The sequence below is a fragment of the Amia ocellicauda genome, chromosome 16 (assembly GCF_036373705.1).
Source record: "Amia ocellicauda isolate fAmiCal2 chromosome 16, fAmiCal2.hap1, whole genome shotgun sequence".
Classification (NCBI taxonomy): Eukaryota; Metazoa; Chordata; class Actinopteri; order Amiiformes; family Amiidae; genus Amia; species Amia ocellicauda.
The window spans coordinates 23,787,073-23,809,577 of record NC_089865.1 but is presented as its reverse complement, the minus strand read 5'-3'; the positions used below and the strand labels follow the sequence as shown (position 1 = coordinate 23,809,577).

Genomic DNA, 22,505 nt, shown 5'->3' with positions numbered 1-22,505 from the left:
AGATCCTGGTATAGGCCGGGATATAATCAAATTGCACGGGACTTGCGAATCACACTTTACAAAACATAATGTTATCGCCTTTTGTTGTTTTTGTAAGTATCTATTTTCTCCTACTCATAAACAAAAAGCGATAACATTCCATGTTGTAAATGATTCGCAATTCTCGTGAAATGTGATTAGGTTCCGGACATAGTTCAGATTAAAGGTATGTATTTCATTTGGGCGATATTCTACAACATTTCAAATGATAAATTATGCCTTGCATGTACACGCATTTTTTAACTCCTTGCCACTCATTTTTCATTAAGTTATTAAAGTTATAGGCAGACAAAGGAGCAGTCTTGAAACTATTTTAAATTAAGCAGATTAAATATATAAAAACTAGTCCTATTACAACGACTGCCAGTAGTCTGGTGCTGTGATGTTAATATGAATTATGGGATGACAATGTGCTATCATAAGTGATGCAATTTGTATTTTGCTTTTACATCGTAAGACATATTATTTGCAACAACATCATTAAATCAATAGGGACATTATTGTCACGTCCATAACGGTCACATCCATAATGCTAATTTGGGCAATTGTTATTAATAATGGATAAAATTTTTTATCCCATAACATAAGTTTAAAAAAGTTAGCTTTGCATAGAAAGTTTGAAAAAAATGTAGTGTAGCATACAACTTTTATACAAACTTTACCAAGAAAACGTTATGGATGTGACATTGGTTTTATTTATAAACACCATTATTTTGAATGGCTGTAAAATAGTTTCCTTTTTTCTGTCAAATGTAATATTATTAAATTGGTATTACATACCCATTGAGTTCCAATTGGGCATATTTACAAATGTATAAATAAAACATGTATCCTATAAATGAAACTTAAAAATGACTGAAAATTAGACTTCTGTAAATGTTGCTTTTTTATTTTTCAACAGTAACTTTAAATGGCTGTAAATTAAAGAAAAGGCATAAAGTGAACCAAAATAATACAGAATGCATAAATATACACCTTTTAGTAAAAACTGAGAAATAAATATTTTTGATATCGGCATTTTTTTATTTTATTTTTATGGCCAGGGTCACTTTATCGTGGAATTGCCCATAAAGTGTATGTATTAACAGAGCCCAGGCTACAATTTCTCTCTCTTCCAGGGATCCAGAGAAATAATAGCAAGCCTTGTGTAAGGAATGTGTGTATTCCATTAAACTAAGTAACTGCATTTTTGAGCCTCGTCTTCTTTCACTAAATGTAGCACTACATCAACAGTATAAACACAGCAAGTGTCTCATGTTCAATAGATACATTTACTTTGCTAAATTTGAAGGTTTTGTTTTATAAAAACAGCTGCCTAAACCAACGGTTTTTAACCTGTGTGTTGGGAAAGACTGACCAGTGCCCAGTGTTGTCGCCAACATTATAGCCAATATGAAGATACACTTTTTTGGCAAATCCTATACCATGCGTGAAGATAACACAGTGCTGTTAGTGTCACTGCACTGTTGACATTCAGATCAAGGTGCCACACAGACTGCTGCAGTCAGATCATGCAAAAAATGAATTGCCTTCACGCAGACATTACTGTAGCCTATATAAACGTACACGTCCAATGTTCAATATTTCAATGTTCTGTAGATTATATATAAAAAAAACTATAGCATTGCCCAATTTCCGTTTGTTACAATCAGTTTTCTGTGTACTGCCTAATTTGGGAAATAATACCTTTAAGTTGAAAGGTTGCTATAAAATAGGACACAACAACCAAACACAGAATTTACACAGGCTTAATGTTAAATTGAAACGTTTTTATTTATTTATTTCTCTCGGCAAATTTAAAATCTTGTTCTGTCTTTAGAATCTCATGGGACAACGTGAAAACCCCAATTTACATGAACGTAACATCAACTTTAATGGATTAATTTTATTATTATAATTTGGGGTTCTCAGTAGTACTATTAAGTCACTAACGTATGATGGAATAACAATGTTATACTGGTAGCAGCACGTCAAATCCATAATTTGATAGATACTATCTGGTCTCATACATGTCAGCTATACATCAAATCAGAGGCAATACGAACAAGAACTGTAAAATACTGATGAACTAAATAATACCAAGCTAAGCTACCATGTGTGATTACAGCATAACTGAACTCACCTCGATCGCCTCTGTCCCTCTTCATTATCGTTTTCTTATTGAGCTACTTAGTAGCAGAAATAAAAGTTACTGAATATGCCTTATATTGTTAAAAATGTTTCAGGTTATTTCCCCAGAAACGACTCATCCCTTATAACTGAAACTGAGCAAATGCCGCCATATTGTTTGAATCGCGCATGCGTATTTCAAACACTACGCAACAATAATAAAAAAAGCAAATAAAGGGAGAGTGGGTAGATGGCTTTACACCCCCCAATACATATATATATATATATATATATATATATATATATATATATATATATATACACACACACATACACACACACAAATACATACATTGATAAGTTTCCACTTTGATTGTAATAACAGTAGTAATATTGGACATGTTCATTATACTTTTACATGGGAGAATATATGGCATTTCTATGGAGAAAAAAACATTTGAAAACTTCTCCATTAATTGCCACTGTCTGAAATACTTGTCTTAGGACTTGGACGATAAGTCACATATATCATTATGTAATCAATATTCTACCATTTAATTATTTTTTATGGAGTGACAGTCATAATCTGTGGTATTTTAAGTTTAATATATTTTTAACTAAATGTATAATATAGTTTTGGAAATAGTGGTAATAATAATAGCCTAATAATAATAATAATAATAATAATAATAATAATAATAGCAACAACAATAATAATAATAATAATTATTATTATTATTATTATTATTATTATTATTAATGGAATAGTTTCACTACAAACTACATTTTTTTCATACAGGGCTCTGTACAGTATTTTGTTAATCAAATTACATTAAAAAAATGCTCAATACAAAATATTTAGAAATTTGAAAGGCATGTGGTACTACTCTGATATATATATATATATATATATATATATATATATATAATACAACTTGTAAGCCTATAGATCCACATCATTTGAATGACGAATCCAAGTCGGAGCACAAACTACCTCTGACATCACACATTTTGTGCAGCAAATTCTTAAAACTCTTATGCTCGCTGTTACCTGGCGGCGAATTTGCACAACAACACGTCGATGTAGCAATTTTTGGAAAGAAAAAAAAAAGGTACAAGTTTCCCTGTATGAAAAGGGAAACATTAAAACGTGTCGTTCTGATCTAAATATATGAAGCTTTACGGGGGAAAACGCTATTTGTTAGCCGTTCTTGTGGTTACAAATAAATAAGAGGAAGCGGGGCCTGTTTCGAAAAGGAGCAGAGGTGCTTGAGCCTCGGACTCGAGTGGAAGATCAAAGCGGACTCGCCTGACAGCAGGGCCCAGGCTCTCCTAGCCGGCCCTGTGAATGAGGAAGTGGCAGCATAGATCCCCAGGTAAGAACGGATGCATAATAAACTATCTTTTCTCTCTTTTCTGTCCTTTTATTTCAAGCAGTGCAAGTGCTCGTTTCGCTGTAGTGGTGGCCAGCGAGGTTGGACAAGAAGAATAAAATGGGCTCCATTAGTTGCACTATGAATAAATTGAATTTCCAGGATGTGTCAAGAGACTATCGTCTCTGCACGTCAACTGGAAACCAAACCGTAGATAATAAACAAGACGATAACTGTGTTAACCCATGTGCATTATTTGAGAAAAGGGATTCAGTTTTGATGTATCTTCAATGCAAAATGTTCACCTATAAGATAATATATGAATACATTTTAAAATTATTTAATCGTATCAGTGTTTTTAACACTTGACAATGAGTGACAGTTATTTTTGCACCATTATATGACGTGTTCGAAATATCATGAAAAGGTTTTTGTTATTTCTACATATGTTTTACAGTTCCCATGTATACGAACAACTATAATGAAAATAAAATACCCCATATTTGTAAACGTTTCATAAAATAAGGAACCAATAAGGTTGATTGGCAGTTTTTTTGTCTGGGTTGGAATATGTCTTTGTGGATCTCTTTTAAGTGGATTGATAAGAAATATTGTAAGCCATTAAAGAGGCCTACTTCTCTACTCTTCAAACGGCAAAGTATTATGTGTCGATCTATGTATCTGACTATTCAATCGCGTTTAATATTCCTGCTCGAATTTAACTTTTTTTTTTTTTTATATTAATCAAATTAGAAATTGTACCTAGACGGATATCATAACCGATTAGGTAATTGTTCAGTGTTATTGAAATAATTATTAGATACAGATATTATTATAAACTTGGTCTTATTTCTGTAAAATACCGATTTTAATTACCAGTCGTTACGATCAGTCAAAAAGTTGGAATCAGTTAAGAAATTGATCTTGTCCTGTGGTTAGATATCTGCAATGTAAAGCTCTAGAAGGTACTGTATTATTGGGTTTATAGGTGACTGTCTACGATTTGGGGACTTCCCATGTGTTTTCATGTGTATACGTTTTTTATTATTTAGATTATATACATATTTTATTTTGTATATCTTAAGAGGGTGTTCTTTTGAGTTGGAAGAGTGTAGTTAATAAACTGTAAATACATCTAATACATACCTTACATGTATGTATGTGTATTTCAGTAGCGCAAGATGGAAATATAGAAGTGTTTGATTACCTAGCCACAGCAATTAGGGAGTTAATCTACAGTCATCAACATATTGATTCAGGGAGCCTCTCCCATTGTTACATACTGTGTTCTAAAGCAAGCTGTTTAACATCATCTTTATTACAAATTGTTACTGAGATAGATAATGGGAACTATTAAGTTCAGTTTAAAAAATGTACAAACCTCAACTTTGGAACCTGATACTGTACTTCCCTTTTTATATAAGTTTATATCATTGTTTGGTATTTCTGAATTACTCCTTTAACATGTTAAAACCTGACAAGGATCCTTTTAAACAGAAATTAACTTGAGAAATGTCTTTGATCTATTCAAATTACAACTTTGAATTTCTCTGCACTTTGTGTGTAGACTGTGTTTTCTAGACCGTATCTGGAGGTTATTTTGTGACTCATCAGTATTATCTGAAATATGGATTATGCTAGGAGTGTTCCTGGAGGGCCACAATTTCTTTTTGATGGTGTAACAAGCCAGCTCCGAGCTACTGATTTTGGTCTAATCTTATTCAAGTGATAAATGTAGAACTATTTAGGTTCTAAACTATTGTGTGTACTGTATCTTGAGGCAATGGCATGTTAAGCTATAAATTGTAATATATATGACAAATTAAGAAAATCTAAGTAATTTAGTCATTACTGCAAGACACAGTAGAGCCTGGGCCTTCCAGAAACTTTCATAGCCTCCCTGGAATTAACCTGATTCTCATTATCATTGACTGATACAGAAACAATACATACACACAATTTAATCATGTTTATTTTTATTAAAATGAATCTTAATCTTTTTTTTTTTCTGGGGTATTTAACAACACTGACTTTTGAAGTCGTATTGATCAGTCAGCATGGTGGGAAGAAATGGGGAAAACTGATTAACCTGGTGAGAGAGGAGTGGAGTTCTTCACACAGCCAAGATTCCAGGGTTTATCTTGCTCTGTCACCATGTGAATTTGTTTCCTTAATTTCTTCTTGCTTCTCTGATCAATCAACAGAAAGTCTCTTGCAGCTGTTCTTCAATTACAAATACCAATCACCTCAGCTGGATTTGTTCTGTACCCTTCCCAGAAATTACCATCTGATTAGACGATTGTGCAATTTTGTGCAGCACTACTGTTCGATTAAAACAAATACATTTAAGATTATTTAATAAAAAGAGTGTGAAGACATTTTAAAGGGAATTGTCGGGGAATACATATCAACAAATTTCAAGTAATTTTGTATTAAGCCCTACACCAATTTAGAAGCTTTACCCACCCACATATTCTAAAATAAAGTCCCAATTCCAGCAATTTATAGCAAATCTTTGTTGGACAGAGGATTCTTCCTTTGACCTAATTCAACCTCCCAACCTCCCATTTTTAATTTGCAAGTGGTGGGTGGGTCTAAGTGTTTGTTTAGCCTGGGCCTAAGGCTAGTTCTACATATGAAATTAAATTGCCATTGAGGGCCTTATTTGAATAACTCCACTACTGTAAAGTGAGTCAGTTCCAAACATGCATTGAATATAATTGCATTTTAGGGCTCCACTCATTGAAGTAGAAATTAATGTAATGGTTTTGAATGATGTGTCCTAATTGTCTGACATTTAAAAACCTGGCTGCAGTGCTGGCATCACAATACAGTCTGAACAGGAATGTAACGGTCCATACCTAAGCCATAACTAATTTATGTATTTTTTATAGCATTTTAATCAAAGACCCCGTTCACACTTATTAGGCCGGCCCTGGGCCGCCTCAAATTTAGTCACCCCGTTCACACTTGCGGTTTTAGGAGGCCTAAGTGCGTTAACATATGCGGGCGAAAAGGCGGCCTAAACGAAATGCATGCCGGGAAGTAAACAAATCTGCTCAAACATACCAGTGACGCAGGACATTAGGTCTGCTTACAGGTGTATGCGCTGTATTTATAATCAAAACTTATTAATATTGATTGGCTGTTGTTCGGTTCTATATTGTATTTGAAAGTAATCTTAACCCTTTGCAGCCAAAGCTTTCTAAAATAATTAAAAATGTGCTGGTTCAATGTGGAATCAAATTAATATATTTTGTTTCTGCAAGTTTAAAAGTGCTGTTATACAATTCACCTGAAAGTGAAGCACGTTTATTAGCACATCTGCATTAAATCACAGTAAATCATACGCATTATTATGCAATCGTTTGCATTGAAAGCAGCCTCTGTGATGCGTCTATAGTGATATCCTCAGACAGCAGCGCTGTGCACTTCCTGCGGTTTCTGTTTTAACTTTATCTTCATCCACATTGTAAACAGCGCTTTCATTTCTGCATCGTCCCAGTTGTCACCTCTAACGCTGGCATTTGTGATTGTACTGCTCAGCTCAATATAATCGCATTTCGGATTGCATAGTAAATAACTGGTCTCATATTAAAATGCACAGATTAGAATGGAAACCTGGTTAAATTTATATAGTTTTAATGCAAAATTCGGATAATTAATAAAGTTATGGTCCCGTTCACAATGCAATTTCCACGTGTAAAATGCATGCTGTTAAATTTCAGACCTCAATCATACTTGGTACAAGAAAAAACAATAGCAAGTTTACCAGCTACACACACTTTTATTTTAATCGACCGAGTAGTTTGAACTGTTTACGTTATAACTCATTACTTAGCCTAGACTTTTATAATATATCTAAATATGTGAGCTAGCGAAATGTATCTGTAAATTTAAGGCTATAGATCGATATGACATTCAAACAATACAGAGACAATACTGTGTCCTGCAGCGGTGCAGCTGTCTTGGTGCCCGTGTTTACTCTGTGTTTAATCCACGTCTCTCAGACACGTGTCTCTGGGGGCGGGGCTTGAGTTGCGTCACACGCTGACTCTTTCCACCTGGCCTAGGGCCCGGCGCGTTCACATATACATTTAGGCTGGCATTAGGCCGGGTCGAAAAGTGGGACTAGTTTTGACCCGGCCCTGGGCCGGCCTAAATCTCAAGTGTGAACGGGGTCTAGAATTCAACGAAAGAAAAGCCTGTTGTTGTGGAAAATGAGCCAGTATCAGCTACCTGTTCTTGCAAGATAGGCTGAAGTGTATTTTTCTGTAACACCCTACGAAGTGAATGTATTTTCAGTGTTGGTGGCATCTATGGCAGAGCCGACTTGTGTGTTTTAACCTCTCTCACAAATTAACTCTACGTACAGCTCTCATGCTGTTTTTTCAGGAAAATGCCAGAAAGGCTGGTTTACATGCGCAAGAATAACACCTAAAACACTTCCATCACGGAATCCATGGCTGTCATGTGAAAATGTGTTCAGATTAAACCGTTAGCTGTGCCTTGCGGCTTTAATACTTCGTGTTATTGTATTAAAGGTAGGATTACAAAACGATCTAAAGTATATAACGGGGCACAGCAGACCAACAACATAGAAAGCATAATAATAATAGAAAAAAAAAACTTTGCACATTATTATTACATAAAATACAACATTGCTTACAATTAAATGTCCATCGGCAAGTAAATTTACCTTGAAATCTTGCACTTCTATTATGTGGCCATTTAAGGATATATAAGATTAATACTGTTTATATTTGGAATAGTTTTTTCCTTTTTTCAATTTTTTCAAGTATTTGGGTGTGATCCTGTCCTTCTCTGGGCGTTTTTTCTTGACCACATAACTGATGCCAAATGTGCCCGCGTATCATCACTTCACAGTTAAAACCCCTGCATGTCAACTCCCCCTGTGATGCTCATCACAGCAGCTACTGCCTAACAAAACAGAACTGCTTGTGTTTTTGAAATGTAATGTACAACTACCAGACTAAACTACATGTAAGTTGTAAAGTGACTAGTAATAGTGTTATTAAATACATGTTAAAAACTTAAGAAACCATGTTGAATTGTAACTTTTGCATCTGAACAGTTAATTCAAAATATCTCATGCAATTGTTAATTTGAACAGTGAATAATAGTAATAAAAGTATTATATTCAATGTTAGGACTGTGAGCTGACGTTGTTTCAGCTCTTTTTCACATTTACATTATTTAAATGTTAAGTATTTCATTTTTTTTTTTTTTTTTATAAAAACTGTAGCAAACTGATTTTACAGTAATACTGGCAAATACAAAATGCCCCTTAACCTACAGCTAAATACGCTATATCTGCATCTGCATTCACATCTGCATTTGACGGATTTAATGCTTTAAAATCCGCATTCGACTGATGCGGATTCATGTCATCTTCGTCACATCCCTAATAAAAATATACAGGAAATTGAAAGGCACCCAGAAGCGTGGTGAAATTAATATAAACTAGCATTCAGACTTGGCAGCTTTTTGGTTTACAGTGCATCCGGAAAGTATTCACAGCGCTTCACTTTTTCTACATTTCGTTACGTTACAGCCTCATTCCAAAATGGATTAAATTAATTATTTTCCTCAAAATTCTACAAACAATACCCCATAATGACAATGTGAAAGAAGTTTGTTTGAAATCTTTGCAAATTTATTAAAAATAAAAAACAAAAAAAGCACATGTACATAAGTATTCACAGCCTTTGCCATGACACTCAAAATTGAGCTCAGGTGGATCCTGTTTCCACTGATCATCCTTGAGAAAAGCACGCGTACATAAGTATTCATAGGCTTTGCTCAATACTTTGTTGAAGCACGTACAGCTGGGGAGCATCGGTGCACAGCCATTTTCAGATCTCTCCAGAGATGTTCAATCGGGTTCAAGTCTGGGCTCTGGCTGGGCCACTCGAACATTCACAGAGTTGTCCTGTAGCCACTCCTTTGTTATCTTGGCTGTGTGCTTAGGGTCGTTGTCCTGTTGGAAGATTAACCTTCGCCCCAGTCTGAGGTCCAGAGAGCGCTCTAGAGCAGGTTTTCAACAAGGACGTCTCTGTACATTGCTGCATTCATCTTTCCCTCGATCCTGACTAGTCTCCCAGTTCCTGCCGCTGAAAAACATCCCCACAGCATGATGCTGCCACCGCCATGCTTCACTATAGGGATGGTATTGGCCAGGTGATGAGCGGTGCCTGGTTTCCTCCAAACATGATGCTTGCCATTCAGGCCAAAGAGTTCAATCTTTTTTTCTCATGGTCTGAGAGTCCTTCAGGTGCCTTTTGGCAAACTCCAGGTGGAGTAGTGGCTTCCTGCAAGCCTGATTGGTGGAGTGCTGCACAGATGGTTGTTCTTCTGGAAGGTTCTCCTCTCTCCACAGAGACACGCTGGAGCTCTGTCAGAGTGACCATCGGGTTCTTGGTCACCTCCCTGACTAAGGCCCTTCTCCCCCGATCGCTCGGTTTGGCTGGGCGGCCAGCACTAGGAAGAGTCCTCGTGGTTCCAAACGTCTTCCTTTTACGGATGATGGAGGCCATTGTGCTCATTAAGACCTTCAATGCTGCAGACATTTTTCTGTACCCTTCCCGAGATCTGTGCCTCGATACAATCCTGTCTCGGAGGTCTACAGACAATTCCTTGGACTTCGTGGCTTGGTTTGTGCTCTGACATGCACTGTTAACTGTGGGACCTTGTTTTTTATTTTTAATACATTTGCAAAGATTTCATACAAACTTCTTTGACGTTGTCATTATGGGGTATTGTTTGTAGAATTTTGAGGAAAATAATGAATTTGATCCATTTTGGAATAAAGCTTTAACATAACAAAATGTGGAAAAAGTGAAGCGCTGTGAATACTTTCCGGATGCATTGTACTTGACCACAATGTCAAGGTACTTTTACATACTACAAAATGATCAGGAATATAACGATTAAAGAAAAATAAATGAAAAAACTAAACAAAAACAAAGTACACAAGTAGTTGGATCTCATATTGCACATCGTTCCCCTTGTTTATGTATGTATGTCTATATGTATTTCTATGCATACATACAGGTCCTAATTATTTTCTCTAACCTTTTATAAACAAATTACTTTGCCAGTCAATGATTTGAACTAGAGACTAAAATCTAAAATACTTTAGCTAAAAAAGATGGAAACTTGTACTACAGTAGTGACTGTCTTATCAACTCATGATCATTGTATAAGGTTAAAAACTTTTTTGTGCTCTTATCGTTTGTCATAATGATTTGTGCACATTTTTATTTGCTTGAAGAGCTTGCCTTAAACACCTCTTCATGTCTTAAGATCACGCTGAAACCCCGCCATTACGAATAGCGTTTAGGCGCTGCCCATATGACATCTAACGATAATAGTAGTTACAAATGAAGATTATTCACCCCCCACCCCCCCACCCCAACATATAGGCCATTTTCACAAAAACTGCCCAGTAATGGTAAAGACATTGACAAGTTTTTTTGATTATAAAATGAGGATGATTTTGAAGTTCAGTTGTACACCGGAAGACATTCTATTTTATTATTAAATTTTATCTTTTTTCTTTCCACATACCTGGACATACCTTACAAACAATGCAGGAAAGTTGTCCACATTTTCCATGTGTATTTGTACTATAAGGGGTAAAATATTATTCATGAGAATAATACAATAGTTATACAACTTCTTTCCATACTGAAATTTTTTTTAGTTTAGTCGGACAACAAATCTTTTTTGCACATGGCTACAGAATCCCTGAGTGTTTCAGATGGGCTTTCTTGAGTAATGGCTTCTTTCTTGCCACCCTACCATACACGCCAGATTTTTGGAGTGCAAGGGATATTCTTGTCCCATGCACGTTTTGACCAGTCATGGTCTTATTAATTATCTTGACCATGCTCCAAGGGATATTCAAGGCTTTTTTTTTTTTTTATAAATACCCATCCGTCCCCTGCTCTGTGGCTTTGAACAATTTTGTCACGATGGTCTTTAGAAAGCTCCTTGGTGCTCATGGTTGAGTCTTTGTTTTGAAATGCATTACCCTGCCCAGCAGAGGGAACTTACAAGAACTGATGAAGTTATCCTGAAATCATGTGAATCATTACAGTTAAACACAGTTGGAGACCATTTAACTTAGTGTGTGATTTTGAAGATGGTTGTTTACACCTGAGCTAATTTAGGATTGCTTTAGCAAGGGTGTTGGACACTTATCCATCCAAGCAATTCAGATTTTATTTGGAATGTCTTTTCTTCAAATTTTTAGAATATTGTTTTTTCACTTTGAAGTTGTTGGTTAGAATGTATGGATAAATTAAGAAAAATGCATTTTAATTTCGGGCTACAAGCATCAAAAGGTAAAAACTTTGAATGGCAGTGTAGACTTTCTATAGGCATATGTATGTATGATGTGTGTGTGTGTGTGTGTGTGTTGTAATATATATATATGAGAGAGAGAGAGAGAGAGAGATAGTAACATACCTAGACTAAAGACAGCATTTCTAGTACAGCTACTTTCCTGTCAATATGTTTCTATTAGAGGTTGACCAATAGTAGATTTTCAAAACCGATATTGATAATGATAATGAGGTTGGGGGAAAAGCCGATGTCCGATTTAATCAGCCGATTTTTATATATATTTTTTCCCTTTTTAATCAATATAGAATATAATAAATAACAAATAAAATTGATCAATTCCAAATAAATTATAAAATAAGTCTAAATTCTGGAAAATTATGAAAATTTGATGCAAAATATGGGAGTTGATTGAATTGATTTTTGAAAAAATCACACCATTAATTCAACATTACCCTTTTTGGAACATCGATGAATATAAACTACAAATAATGAAATTCTAGTAAAAACAAACTTTAGGTACTTATTTTCAGATAAAATTGCTAGCTGTAGATATGTAAATAAAGCTGCAGGCGCTGAGAGGCTCACAGAGGCTGTGGTCAGCTGTGTGGCCTGGGGGCATGAGCTACTGCTCACCTGACTGTCCCACCTCTCACACAGGCTCAGTACTGGCACATGCACTGTCTCTGCTAAAACAGAGACACAATACTGTATTTCACACTTTGCATTTTGTAGATTTTTTTTTTTATTGGAACTGCTTTCTTATTTCTGAAAAAAGAAAAAATAACGCATGTAGATGTAAACATGAAGGGCACGATACACTATGAAATTTCCATGAAATCCGATTTCATGAAATCCGAATGCAGCCCAGGATTTCCTCAAAATGCCATTGAAATTTCACTGTGAAATTGCAAGAAATCCGATTTCATCCGATTTCATGCGATTTCAAGCAACAGAGCAGAGTCCTATTTTCATGAAATCGCCCTGGACAAGTATCCAATCAGAGAGCAAGAAGGAGTCGCATGACAACATCTATGACATCACTGGGAAGCTTGAACAGCAGATAGGAAGTTGGACAGGAGAGGGGAGCCAGAGAAGCGACAGTTTACGTCTACTGTCTTGTACACAAAACTGTGGTAAATTGGCAAAAGCCATTAATTAAATATTAAACATTAATTAAAAAAATTCCTTTCAGTCTCGTATTTCTTACCTCCCATTTCGTTTTCCTCAAATCATAGTCGTGTATCTTATACATGGGATTGCTCTCTTTCACAGATCTTCTAGTGTTTTGATGTTACTGTGTTAAATATTTGCACAGTAATTGTATGAAAAGTTATACATTTATATTTATAAATATTATTTTGTATACTGGTCTTTGTTCATGTCTTTCTTTTTAAGTTGTCAAAAGCAAAATATTCGATATCTCCATTTTGGATAGCATACGGTTGCTAATAATAATAATAAAAAACATGCATTTCATTACAATAACACACACATACACCAATCAGCCATAACATTATGACCACCTGCCTAATATTGTGTAGGTCCCCTTTTTGCCGCCAAAACAGCCCTGACCCAGGATGGACTCCACTAGACCTCTGAAGGTGTGCTGTGGTATCTGGCACCAAGACGTTAGCAGTATATCCTTTAAGTCCTGTAAGATGCGAGGTGGGGCCTCCATGGATCAGACTTGTTTGTCCAGCACATCCCACAGATGCTCGATTGGATTGAGATCTGGGGAATTTGGAGGTCAATTTGAAGTCAACAGCTTGCACTCGTGATTCATCAGACCAGGCCACCTTCTTCCATTGCTCTGTGGTCCAGTTCTGATGCTCACGTGCCCAATGTAGGCGCTTTTGGCAGTGGACAGGGGTCAGCATAGGCACCCTGACTGGTCTGTGGCTACGCATCCCCATACGCAACAAACGGCGATGCACTTTATGTTCTGACACCTTTCTATCACAACCAGCATTAACTTTTTCAGCAATTTGAACTACAGTAGCTTGTCTGTTGAATTGGACCACATGGGCCAGCCTTCGCTCCCCACGTGCATCAGTGAGCCTTGGCCGCCCATGACCCTGTCACCAGTTCACCGCTTTTCCTTCCTTGGTCAACTTTTGATAGGTACTGACCACTGTAGACCGTGAACAACCCACAAGAGCTGCAGTTTTGGAGATGCTCTGAGCCAGTCATATAGCCATCACAATTTGGTCCTTGTCAATGTCAATGTCGCTCAGATCCTTACGCTTGCCCATTTTTCCTGTTTCTAACACATCAACTTTGTGGACAAAATGTTCACTTGCTGCCTAATATATCCCACCCACTGACAGGTGCCATGATAATGAGATTATCAATGTTATTCACTTCACCTGTCAGTGGTCATAATGTTATGGCTGATCAGTGTATCTTCGGTAGAAAAAATAATCCGGTGGATATATTTTGCTGTCTGAAAGTAGGTTTTCGGGATATAAGTGCTAAGTAGCTATAATACTGCCAGAGTCATAAAAAAAGTACCTTCCATTTTATTTTGTTTGTTTTCAATGTTTGATTGACTTTGTCACGACAACTTTTTTTGTTTACGTACCTCGTTAAGCGAGCATCAATTTGAAGTTCTAGCCAGCAGCGTCTGCAGGCTGAGCCAAGTCACATGTGGCAATAAACTCCATGTGGGAGTCAGTGATGTTTTTAATTTCACCAATAGAGGCTGTGTTACTCCCCTATAACAAGGATATTCATGCATACAACCCCAAAAAACTATCATCCATTATCGGCTTTCGTTTTTGATTAGTTTCAAAAAGCTGTTATCGGCCACGATTTAATCAACTGACCGATAAATCGGTTGACCTCTAGTTCCTGTTGTGATTTCTCAATTTCTCTACTTCAATCTCATTGTATTAAAATGGTTGTTTATTATGGAGGTACCTTGATGCATTGATAGTCAGAAAATTTGTTATTCATGCTTTGAATTACAAACGAGCATGATGGGTTGAATGGCCTCCTCTCGTTTGTAAACTTTCTTATGTTCTTTGCTGTTTTGACAGTTGTTTTCATTAATACAAACAATTAAAACTTTTTTTTCTGTTATTGGTCACATTTTGTGAAAATGGCCCATATAAGAAGAACATAAAGTTTACAGATGAGAGGAGGCCATTCGACCCATCATGCTCATTTAGTGTCCATTTGTGATCCAAGGATCTCGTCTAGTCTATTTTTAAATGTTCTAAAATTTTCAGCTTCATGGGCTGTGTAAAACTTTCACGGACTATTGATGAATGAGTATACTTTGATTAACCATTTTATTTTAAACTGAATTAATCGCTAAAAATAAATTAAATAAATTAAGGGTGTGAATGCATTCCACCTCTACTGTATGTATTGCTTATTATATTTGGCCCTGACCTCTGAATTCTTAGAGAACACCTTCCTGTCCCTATATTGTGGTTGTAATTCAGGAATTAATTATTACTTGTGAGAATAAACCAGTGCAGTGAATTCTGTGCAATGTATTCTGTAAGTTTATTAACCTGTCATGACTCTTTCTGTTCTTTAGGGAGAAAAGAGACTGCTGATGGGAGAATCCTCTTTTCTTGAAACCTGGGTCGGTCAGCGTGCTGCAATGATGGGTAAGAATAGCAGGATTTCATCATAAAGACCAGTTTAGTGCTGAAGTAGACAGTGTAAGAATTATTGGTGTGAATCATTAAACATATACAGGGTCTGACATAGGCAAATTTGTAAATTCTGTTTTCCCAGGTACCTTGAAATTTTACTTTCCCTCCCAATAAAGGCTACCTGCCCGACTTTTCACATGAAGGTTATGCATAGTTATCTATTGGGATATATATAATACAATAGAAAGCTTTCTAGAGACAGCTTTGATCTTTTTATCTTTATACTTGGCAAAGCCAAATGCAAACCATGTGTGTGCCATGAGTGTCTATATCTCCATTCATCCACTCACATCAGCATGTATCTCATGCTTGACATCTTTTGATAGTCCATGAATAGACCTGTTGTTCATTCGGAAACTTGCCAAGGTCCTGCTGGGTGCCATTAGGTTAAAATGCTAAACGTTACTTTATGTGCAAACTTGCTTAAAATAAGACCATTGGCCATGCATTAATTTAGTCAGCCTAGTTTTTTAAAATGTATTTAATGTGTGTTATCTAGTAAATCACTAACAAAATTCCCTAAAATCTGCAACAAGAAAATAGTTTTCTGCAAAAATATTCAGAAAAAACACATACATATATATAAAATTTAAATTAAATAGTGTTCTTTCACGTAATTTACTTAACAAGATTTTAGTGGTGCCTTACAGTTAACATTATATAAACTAGCATTCAAACTCGGGCAGCTTTTTGGTTATTTGACCTCAACATGAATGTACTTTTACATACTACAAAACAAGTGGGAACATACAATTAAAATCAAACAAATGGGAAGTGCACAAGTAATTGGATCTTGTGTCATATGGCATTCCCCTTATTTATTTATTTATGTAATGATGTATTTTTTTCTTTTTTACCACTGTACCATGTGTACACAATCTCAGAGGAATAACTTTGCAAGACCACGGTTTGAACTGGTTACTAAAATCCTTTTTGTCCCTGTAGCGTAAGGTACACTTATAAAATTCAATTAAAGACGTGAATTTATAGTATCACCTTATCACGAATCCTGGAATCTTGTAGAACTCAATTTCTGTAATAATTGGACGCAGACACCAATTCCAAAGATATAAATTGTCAAATTTATTCAAAACAAAGACTAAATGTAGCACTACACTAATTATACAAAAGGGAAAAACTAATTAAAATTCAACTCTAGATCAATAAATCAAAGACAAATCACTTCCGTGACCAAATCAAAGACCATGGGATCGCATATGATAACACAAATCGTTAAACAAAAAAAGGTTATAAACGCATTGACTACAATACCGGTTAGTAAGACGAAGGGGAGTCTCTCGTTAGTATTATTAGTCAGACATTAAATAACTACGCAGGTTAGTATTTATGTCAGGTAACTTCTCGTTATATATATTTCAGTCTCATTTACGTTTAGGTGCCGAGAAAGATCCTATCATTACTTGTTACCACAATTTCCCTTAACTGATTATTATTCAATGATTAAGGATAGGCAAGGCCACCAATAATCTAATGTCTATTAACTTGTGTCAATTTCAGACTAAACAGTTAAACGGGAATGAGAAGATATTTCTCGGTGTTGACAGTTTTTATTTCTAAAATTATCAACAAAACCGTTTAATGCAACACACATTTATATTTAAGAAAACTAAATGATATTACACATTCTAGAGTTATGAATCACAGATTAACATTTCTAATTGATTTCTCAAATGTCATGAATCATGAACTCCAAACTGTTAAACTTATCTGAACTTCGTCGCAGAGAGGCCTCTCTGGCTTCGGGCTCAGATAACAGCACACGGCACGAGGTGCGTGTGGTTGGAACAAAGGCGGTCCGGTTCGGCTTTGTCCAAGAACTTCCACTCAGTCGATGCACCTGGAAGTTGGGGTTTCGCGAATGTAGAGTCTTTTCCAAACAGATTTTCCACTGGTTTGAAGGCTCCAAGGTTGTGCACAAAATCTTCTTGGCAAGCAGGGTCTCTCACCGTACTTATTTGAAGACAAAGTCTTTGAGGAAAGCAGTGCCCTGTTTGTTCCAAGGGTCAAGTTTCTTAAGACTCAAATAGCTATTTAAATGACTGACACTTTCGTATACAGTCGACTTAGTCAATTGTCCAGCTGTAAAACTCCACTGATCAGGTGGGCAGCGCAGTCTGTAAAGTTCTTTATTTAATAAAGTCCTTTAAAAGAATTGTTCTACGGCTCAATCTCCTTCTCCCAGTTTAACTCTTCTGTTGCTGGCAAAGACTTAGTTGGTTTCTGGTTCCGGTTCTGGGAACAGAGCTACAGGTTGAGCTGTGGCAGCGAGTTTCTGGTTCAGGTGAGAGAGAGAGAGAGAGAGAGAGAGAGAGAGAGAGAGAGAGAGAGAGAGAGAGAGAGAGAGAGAGAGAGAGAGAGAGAGAGAGAGAGAGAGAGAGAGAGAGAGAGAGAGAGAGAGAGAGAGAGAGAGAGAGAGAGAGAGAGAGAGAGAGAGAGAGACTCTCCGCTGTTCCTTATAGTCTGTCAGATCAATAGGTGATTGGTCCCTGAGTTCTTGATTGGATTTCGGTTTCAGCCCCCAGTGTCCTATTGGAGGGGGCTTGATTTATGACTGATGTCAATCCATGCCATCTTTTGGAAATGCCGGTTGGCCTGGGTTCGTAGCTCTATGTCGGGATTTCGGCTCTCATCCACTTCAAAGAGTTTTTATCACCTACAGGCCCCTTTCTCCCAGACATTTCACAGCAGGACTCTAAACCATTCGGCCCATTCTCGGTGCCATCCTCCCACAAAACTGTCACTTTGATGCAAACCAGTTCCAAGCTGATGAGCTAAGGAAATCTGATAACTTTGGGGGGGAGAGGTCTTCTTTAGATCAGTGCTTCAGCTCAGAGCCCAAATGCTCTTATCCAAATACACCCAACATAACGCTACATTCCTCAAGACTAATCCTGACATCCTGAGTCTCACTTTGCCATCCTAACTGTTCATTACAAATGATAAAGCCTGTTTCTAATGTTTCTAATCACCCAGAAGATGTCGCCAATATACAGACATAAAATATAAAAAACTATGCAAGCCCAGCTTTTTCATGAAAAATAACATGTACAGATCAGTTGAATCAATATGTAGCACTGCACGGGGCTTTGATTTGTGTGCTAAAATGCTAGGAAACCAATTTTCCGGTTTCTTCACTCCCTGCTATCATTTAACAGTGTGACATCCATATATATCAATGGTTGGCATACTTGCAATGCAATTTATTTGTAAAGCGCTCAGTACAATACTTAATTTACCAAACATGGTTATAATGAATGTTATTATACAATTTATTTCCAACTAGAAAGGTTCTATTTGCAATTCTGCATTCAATAATTTATTGTATTTCAGAGAACATACCAAAGCATATTATACAGTGTATCATGGCACACATGATCAGGGCTGTGTAATCTTCTGATTCTGAACTGGTTGTCATGTTTTGTTTTTTTCATGGCAGATGAGCAGGAAGTTTTGAACTCAATCATGCAGGACCTGGCTGAGCTACACAGGGCCAGCCGCCCTGCCATTGCTCTCTCTGACTTGGGGAAGCCCAAGGCCTCGTCTCCCAAGAATCAGGTAAAGTGTGTGGTAAGGAAGCTTTTCATTCAGGATGGGAAATCCAAGCTTCTTGTTTGCTGAACCCTCAGTGTTGAATCCATCAGGTTTTAAAGTTTGTTAAATAGAATTTACAAGAGATAAAAAATTGTGGACATGGTGTACAAAGGGGCTTGGGCTAATATTATATTTTTATTCTGATTGAATCATATCTTAGTTGGACTAGCTTTTATTTGTGCATCTCAAAGTGATTTGACTACTTTTTTCCAGGGCAAGGTACAGAATAACTGAGCTGATTTACACTTAATATTGAAGAGCAGCTACAACAGTTCTTATAGTTTAATCAGCCAAATCTATTCTTCATTTCAAGCTGCAGTTATCAATTCATCATTAATATTTTTAACTTTACACAGATTTTTGAAAGTTTAGAGAAGTAACCGTTTTAATTTCTATAGTATTATTGTATCATTTTGTGTTTTCAGAATGATGTCCGAGTGAAGTTTGAATATAGAGGTGAAAAGAGGTGAGACATTACTGTATTTCAATTTCAGAATTCATATTAAAAAGACAACTTCTACAGGTTATATATATATATGTGTGTGTGTGTGTATGTATATATGTATATGTGTGTGTGTGTGAATATATATATATTATATATATATATTACACACATATACACTCACCTAAAGGATTATTAGGAACACCTGTTCAATTTCTCATTAATGCAATTATCTAATCAACCAATCACATGGCAGTTGCTTCAATGCATTTAGGGGTGTGGTCCTGGTCAAGACAATCTCCTGAACTCCAAACTGAATGTCTGAATGGGAAAGAAAGGTGATTTAAGCAATTTTGAGCGTGGCATGGTTGTTGGTGCCAGACGGGCCGGTCTGAGTATTTCACAATCTGCTCAGTTACTGGGATTTTCACGCACAACCATTTCTAGGGTTTACAAAGAATGGTGTGAAAAGGGAAAAACATCCAGTATGCGGCAGTCCTGTGGGCAACAAAAATGCCTTGTTGATGCTAGAGGTCAGAGGAGAATGGGCCGACTGATTCAAGCTGATAGAAGAGCAACTTTGACTGAAATAACCACTTGTTACAACCGAGGTATGCAGCAAAGCATTTGTGAAGCCACAACACGTACAACCTTGAGGCGGATGGGCTACAACAGCAGAAGATCCCACCGGGTACCACTCATCTCCACTACAAATAGGAAAAAGAGGCTACAATTTGCACAAGCTCACCAAAATTGGACAGTTGAAGACTGGAAAAATGTTGCCTGGTCTGATGAGTCTCCATTTCTGTTGAGACATTCAGATGGTAGAGTCAGAATTTGGCGTAAACAGAATGAGAACATGGATCCATCATGCCTTGTTACCACTGTGCAGGCTGGTGGTGGTGGTGTAATGGTGTGGGGGATGTTTTCTTGGCACACTTTAGGCCCCTTAGTGCCAATTGGGCATCGTTTAAATGCCACGGCCTACCTGAGCATTGTTTCTGACCATGTCCATCCCTTTATGACCACCATGTACCCATCCTCTGATGGCTACTTCCAGCAGGATAATGCACCATGTCACAAAGTTCCAATCATTTCAAATTGGTTTCTTGAACATGACAATGAGTTCACTGTACTAAACTGGCCCCCACAGTCACCAGATCTCAACCCAAAAGAGCATCTTTGGGATGTGGTGGAACGGGAGCTTCGTGCCCTGGATGTGCATCCCACAAATCTCCATCAACTGCAAGATGCTATCCTATCAATATGGGCCAACATTTCTAAAGAATGCTTTCAGCACCTTGTTGAATCAATGCCACGTAGAATTAAGGCAGTTCTGAAGGCGAAAGGGGGTCAAACGCAGTATTAGTATGGTGTTCCTAATAATCCTTTAGGTGAGTGTATATCCCACCAGTGAGATGCTTAGCATTGCATGTCAACAGTCAGTTTCTTGAAGCTCGGTGTGTACTTGGTGAGAACCAGTCTCATGCAGTATTGCAGACAGCTTCCTTTTTGTTTTTGATAAAGTTCACTCACTTCAGATGGTTTCCTTTGTTTAGCATTCACATTGCTGACATCAAATGAAGAAATTGTTGCACCCTTGGATTTGGTTGTTTATTCCTGAGCCCAAGTTTAACCATAATCTAAGTTCACTTAAATTATTTAAACTTTATTCAGTTTTAATGTAAAATTCTACGTAATAGTTTTTCTGAACCATTCTAAAATGTCTTTCCACATTTCCATTTCTTGCTAGAGCCATGTGCATTGCTAACTAAACACACATTTGTCATTCACTGTGAAAAAAATACTCCTCCCACTCTATGTGAAAATGATTGTGCTCATTAAAATAATGAATAGGATGAATACTTTCACCGTTCTTATTCTGTATTCTTTAAAGGTTATGCGTTGTAAATGTTTGTTTCTTAAAACAAAAAAATACCACATGTTTCTTGTTTAATACTTAAATGTTCACTGTTTGTTAATTTTTAATAACATAATACAAATCTTTTCATTTGTAATTGTGTTGTAAATAAGATGTGACCGATGCCATACATATACTTGTGTTTTAGAATTCTCCAGTTTCCCCGTCCTGTGAAGCTAGATGACCTCATTTCTAAAGCAAAGGTTGCCTTTGGTCAAGCAATGGACCTACATTACACAAATAATGAGGTAGTCATCAGAGGTTTTCATTATTAAAATGTTTTAAATATATATAAATCTTTTCTGTACTGTTTTTAAAGAAATTTAATTAAAGAGGTTTATCCTTCCCCAGTACAATATACAATGCATTTGATTTATATTTCAAGGTCAACATAAATTGTGCATTGGTAAGTTTTGTATTAAACATAAAAGGAGACAATTTAAATGTATTACTCCTTCTGAGTTACTATGTGTCTGTGTGTCTGTGTGTCTAAATATTTTATTTTAAAATGGGCCATTACTTGAAGTGAAGACACCAGCAGATGATCTATGGAGAGTCTAAGGGTAGGAAGAACTAGAGCGGTGAAGGCTGCGGTTAGCTAGGACAAGGATCTTGGACTTGGTTGGGAAACCTTAACCGTGTCCCACTATAATGTATAAGATGATTGATTGTCAGAAAATAGTGAAAATAATGACATGAGCCCTGTCTTCTCCTGATATATATATAAAATACAGCCATACAGAAAGGGACCTTTAGATTCTATTTGAATCGTTCCATCTCTTCTGTTTCTAGCTGGTGATCCCTCTAACCACACAGGATGACCTGGACAAGGCTGTTGAGCTGCTGGATCGTAGTGTCCACATGAAGAGCCTGAAGATACTGTTAGTTTTGCATGGAAACAATCAGGTAAGATGGAGAGGATTCTTAGAAGACCCCATGATCATTGCTCTGAGATTTCTAATGGGGAGGGT

The 22,505-nt window shown here is 36.7% G+C and overlaps 2 protein-coding genes across 2 annotated transcripts in view; one reads left to right on the top strand and one right to left on the bottom strand.

Annotated features, from left to right (window-relative positions):
- Window positions 1-2,330, bottom strand: part of ercc3 (excision repair cross-complementation group 3) — a 51,298-nt gene extending 48,968 nt beyond the window's left edge. Inside the window, exon 1 of the mRNA XM_066687867.1 lies at window positions 2,162-2,330. Within this exon, the coding sequence (XP_066543964.1) occupies window positions 2,162-2,186 (25 nt within the window). The 5' untranslated portion in view covers window positions 2,187-2,330. The remainder of the gene's footprint in view (window positions 1-2,161) is intronic.
- Window positions 2,331-3,173: 843 nt separating this feature from the next.
- The window catches only part of map3k2 (mitogen-activated protein kinase kinase kinase 2), a 48,932-nt gene continuing 29,600 nt past the window's right edge, over window positions 3,174-22,505 (top strand). The window contains exons 1-6 of the mRNA XM_066688528.1: window positions 3,174-3,524; window positions 15,439-15,511; window positions 19,017-19,135; window positions 19,597-19,637; window positions 21,683-21,782; window positions 22,327-22,440. Coding sequence (XP_066544625.1) covers window positions 15,457-15,511; window positions 19,017-19,135; window positions 19,597-19,637; window positions 21,683-21,782; window positions 22,327-22,440 — 429 coding nt within the window. The 5' untranslated portion in view covers window positions 3,174-3,524; window positions 15,439-15,456. The remainder of the gene's footprint in view (window positions 3,525-15,438; window positions 15,512-19,016; window positions 19,136-19,596; window positions 19,638-21,682; window positions 21,783-22,326; window positions 22,441-22,505) is intronic.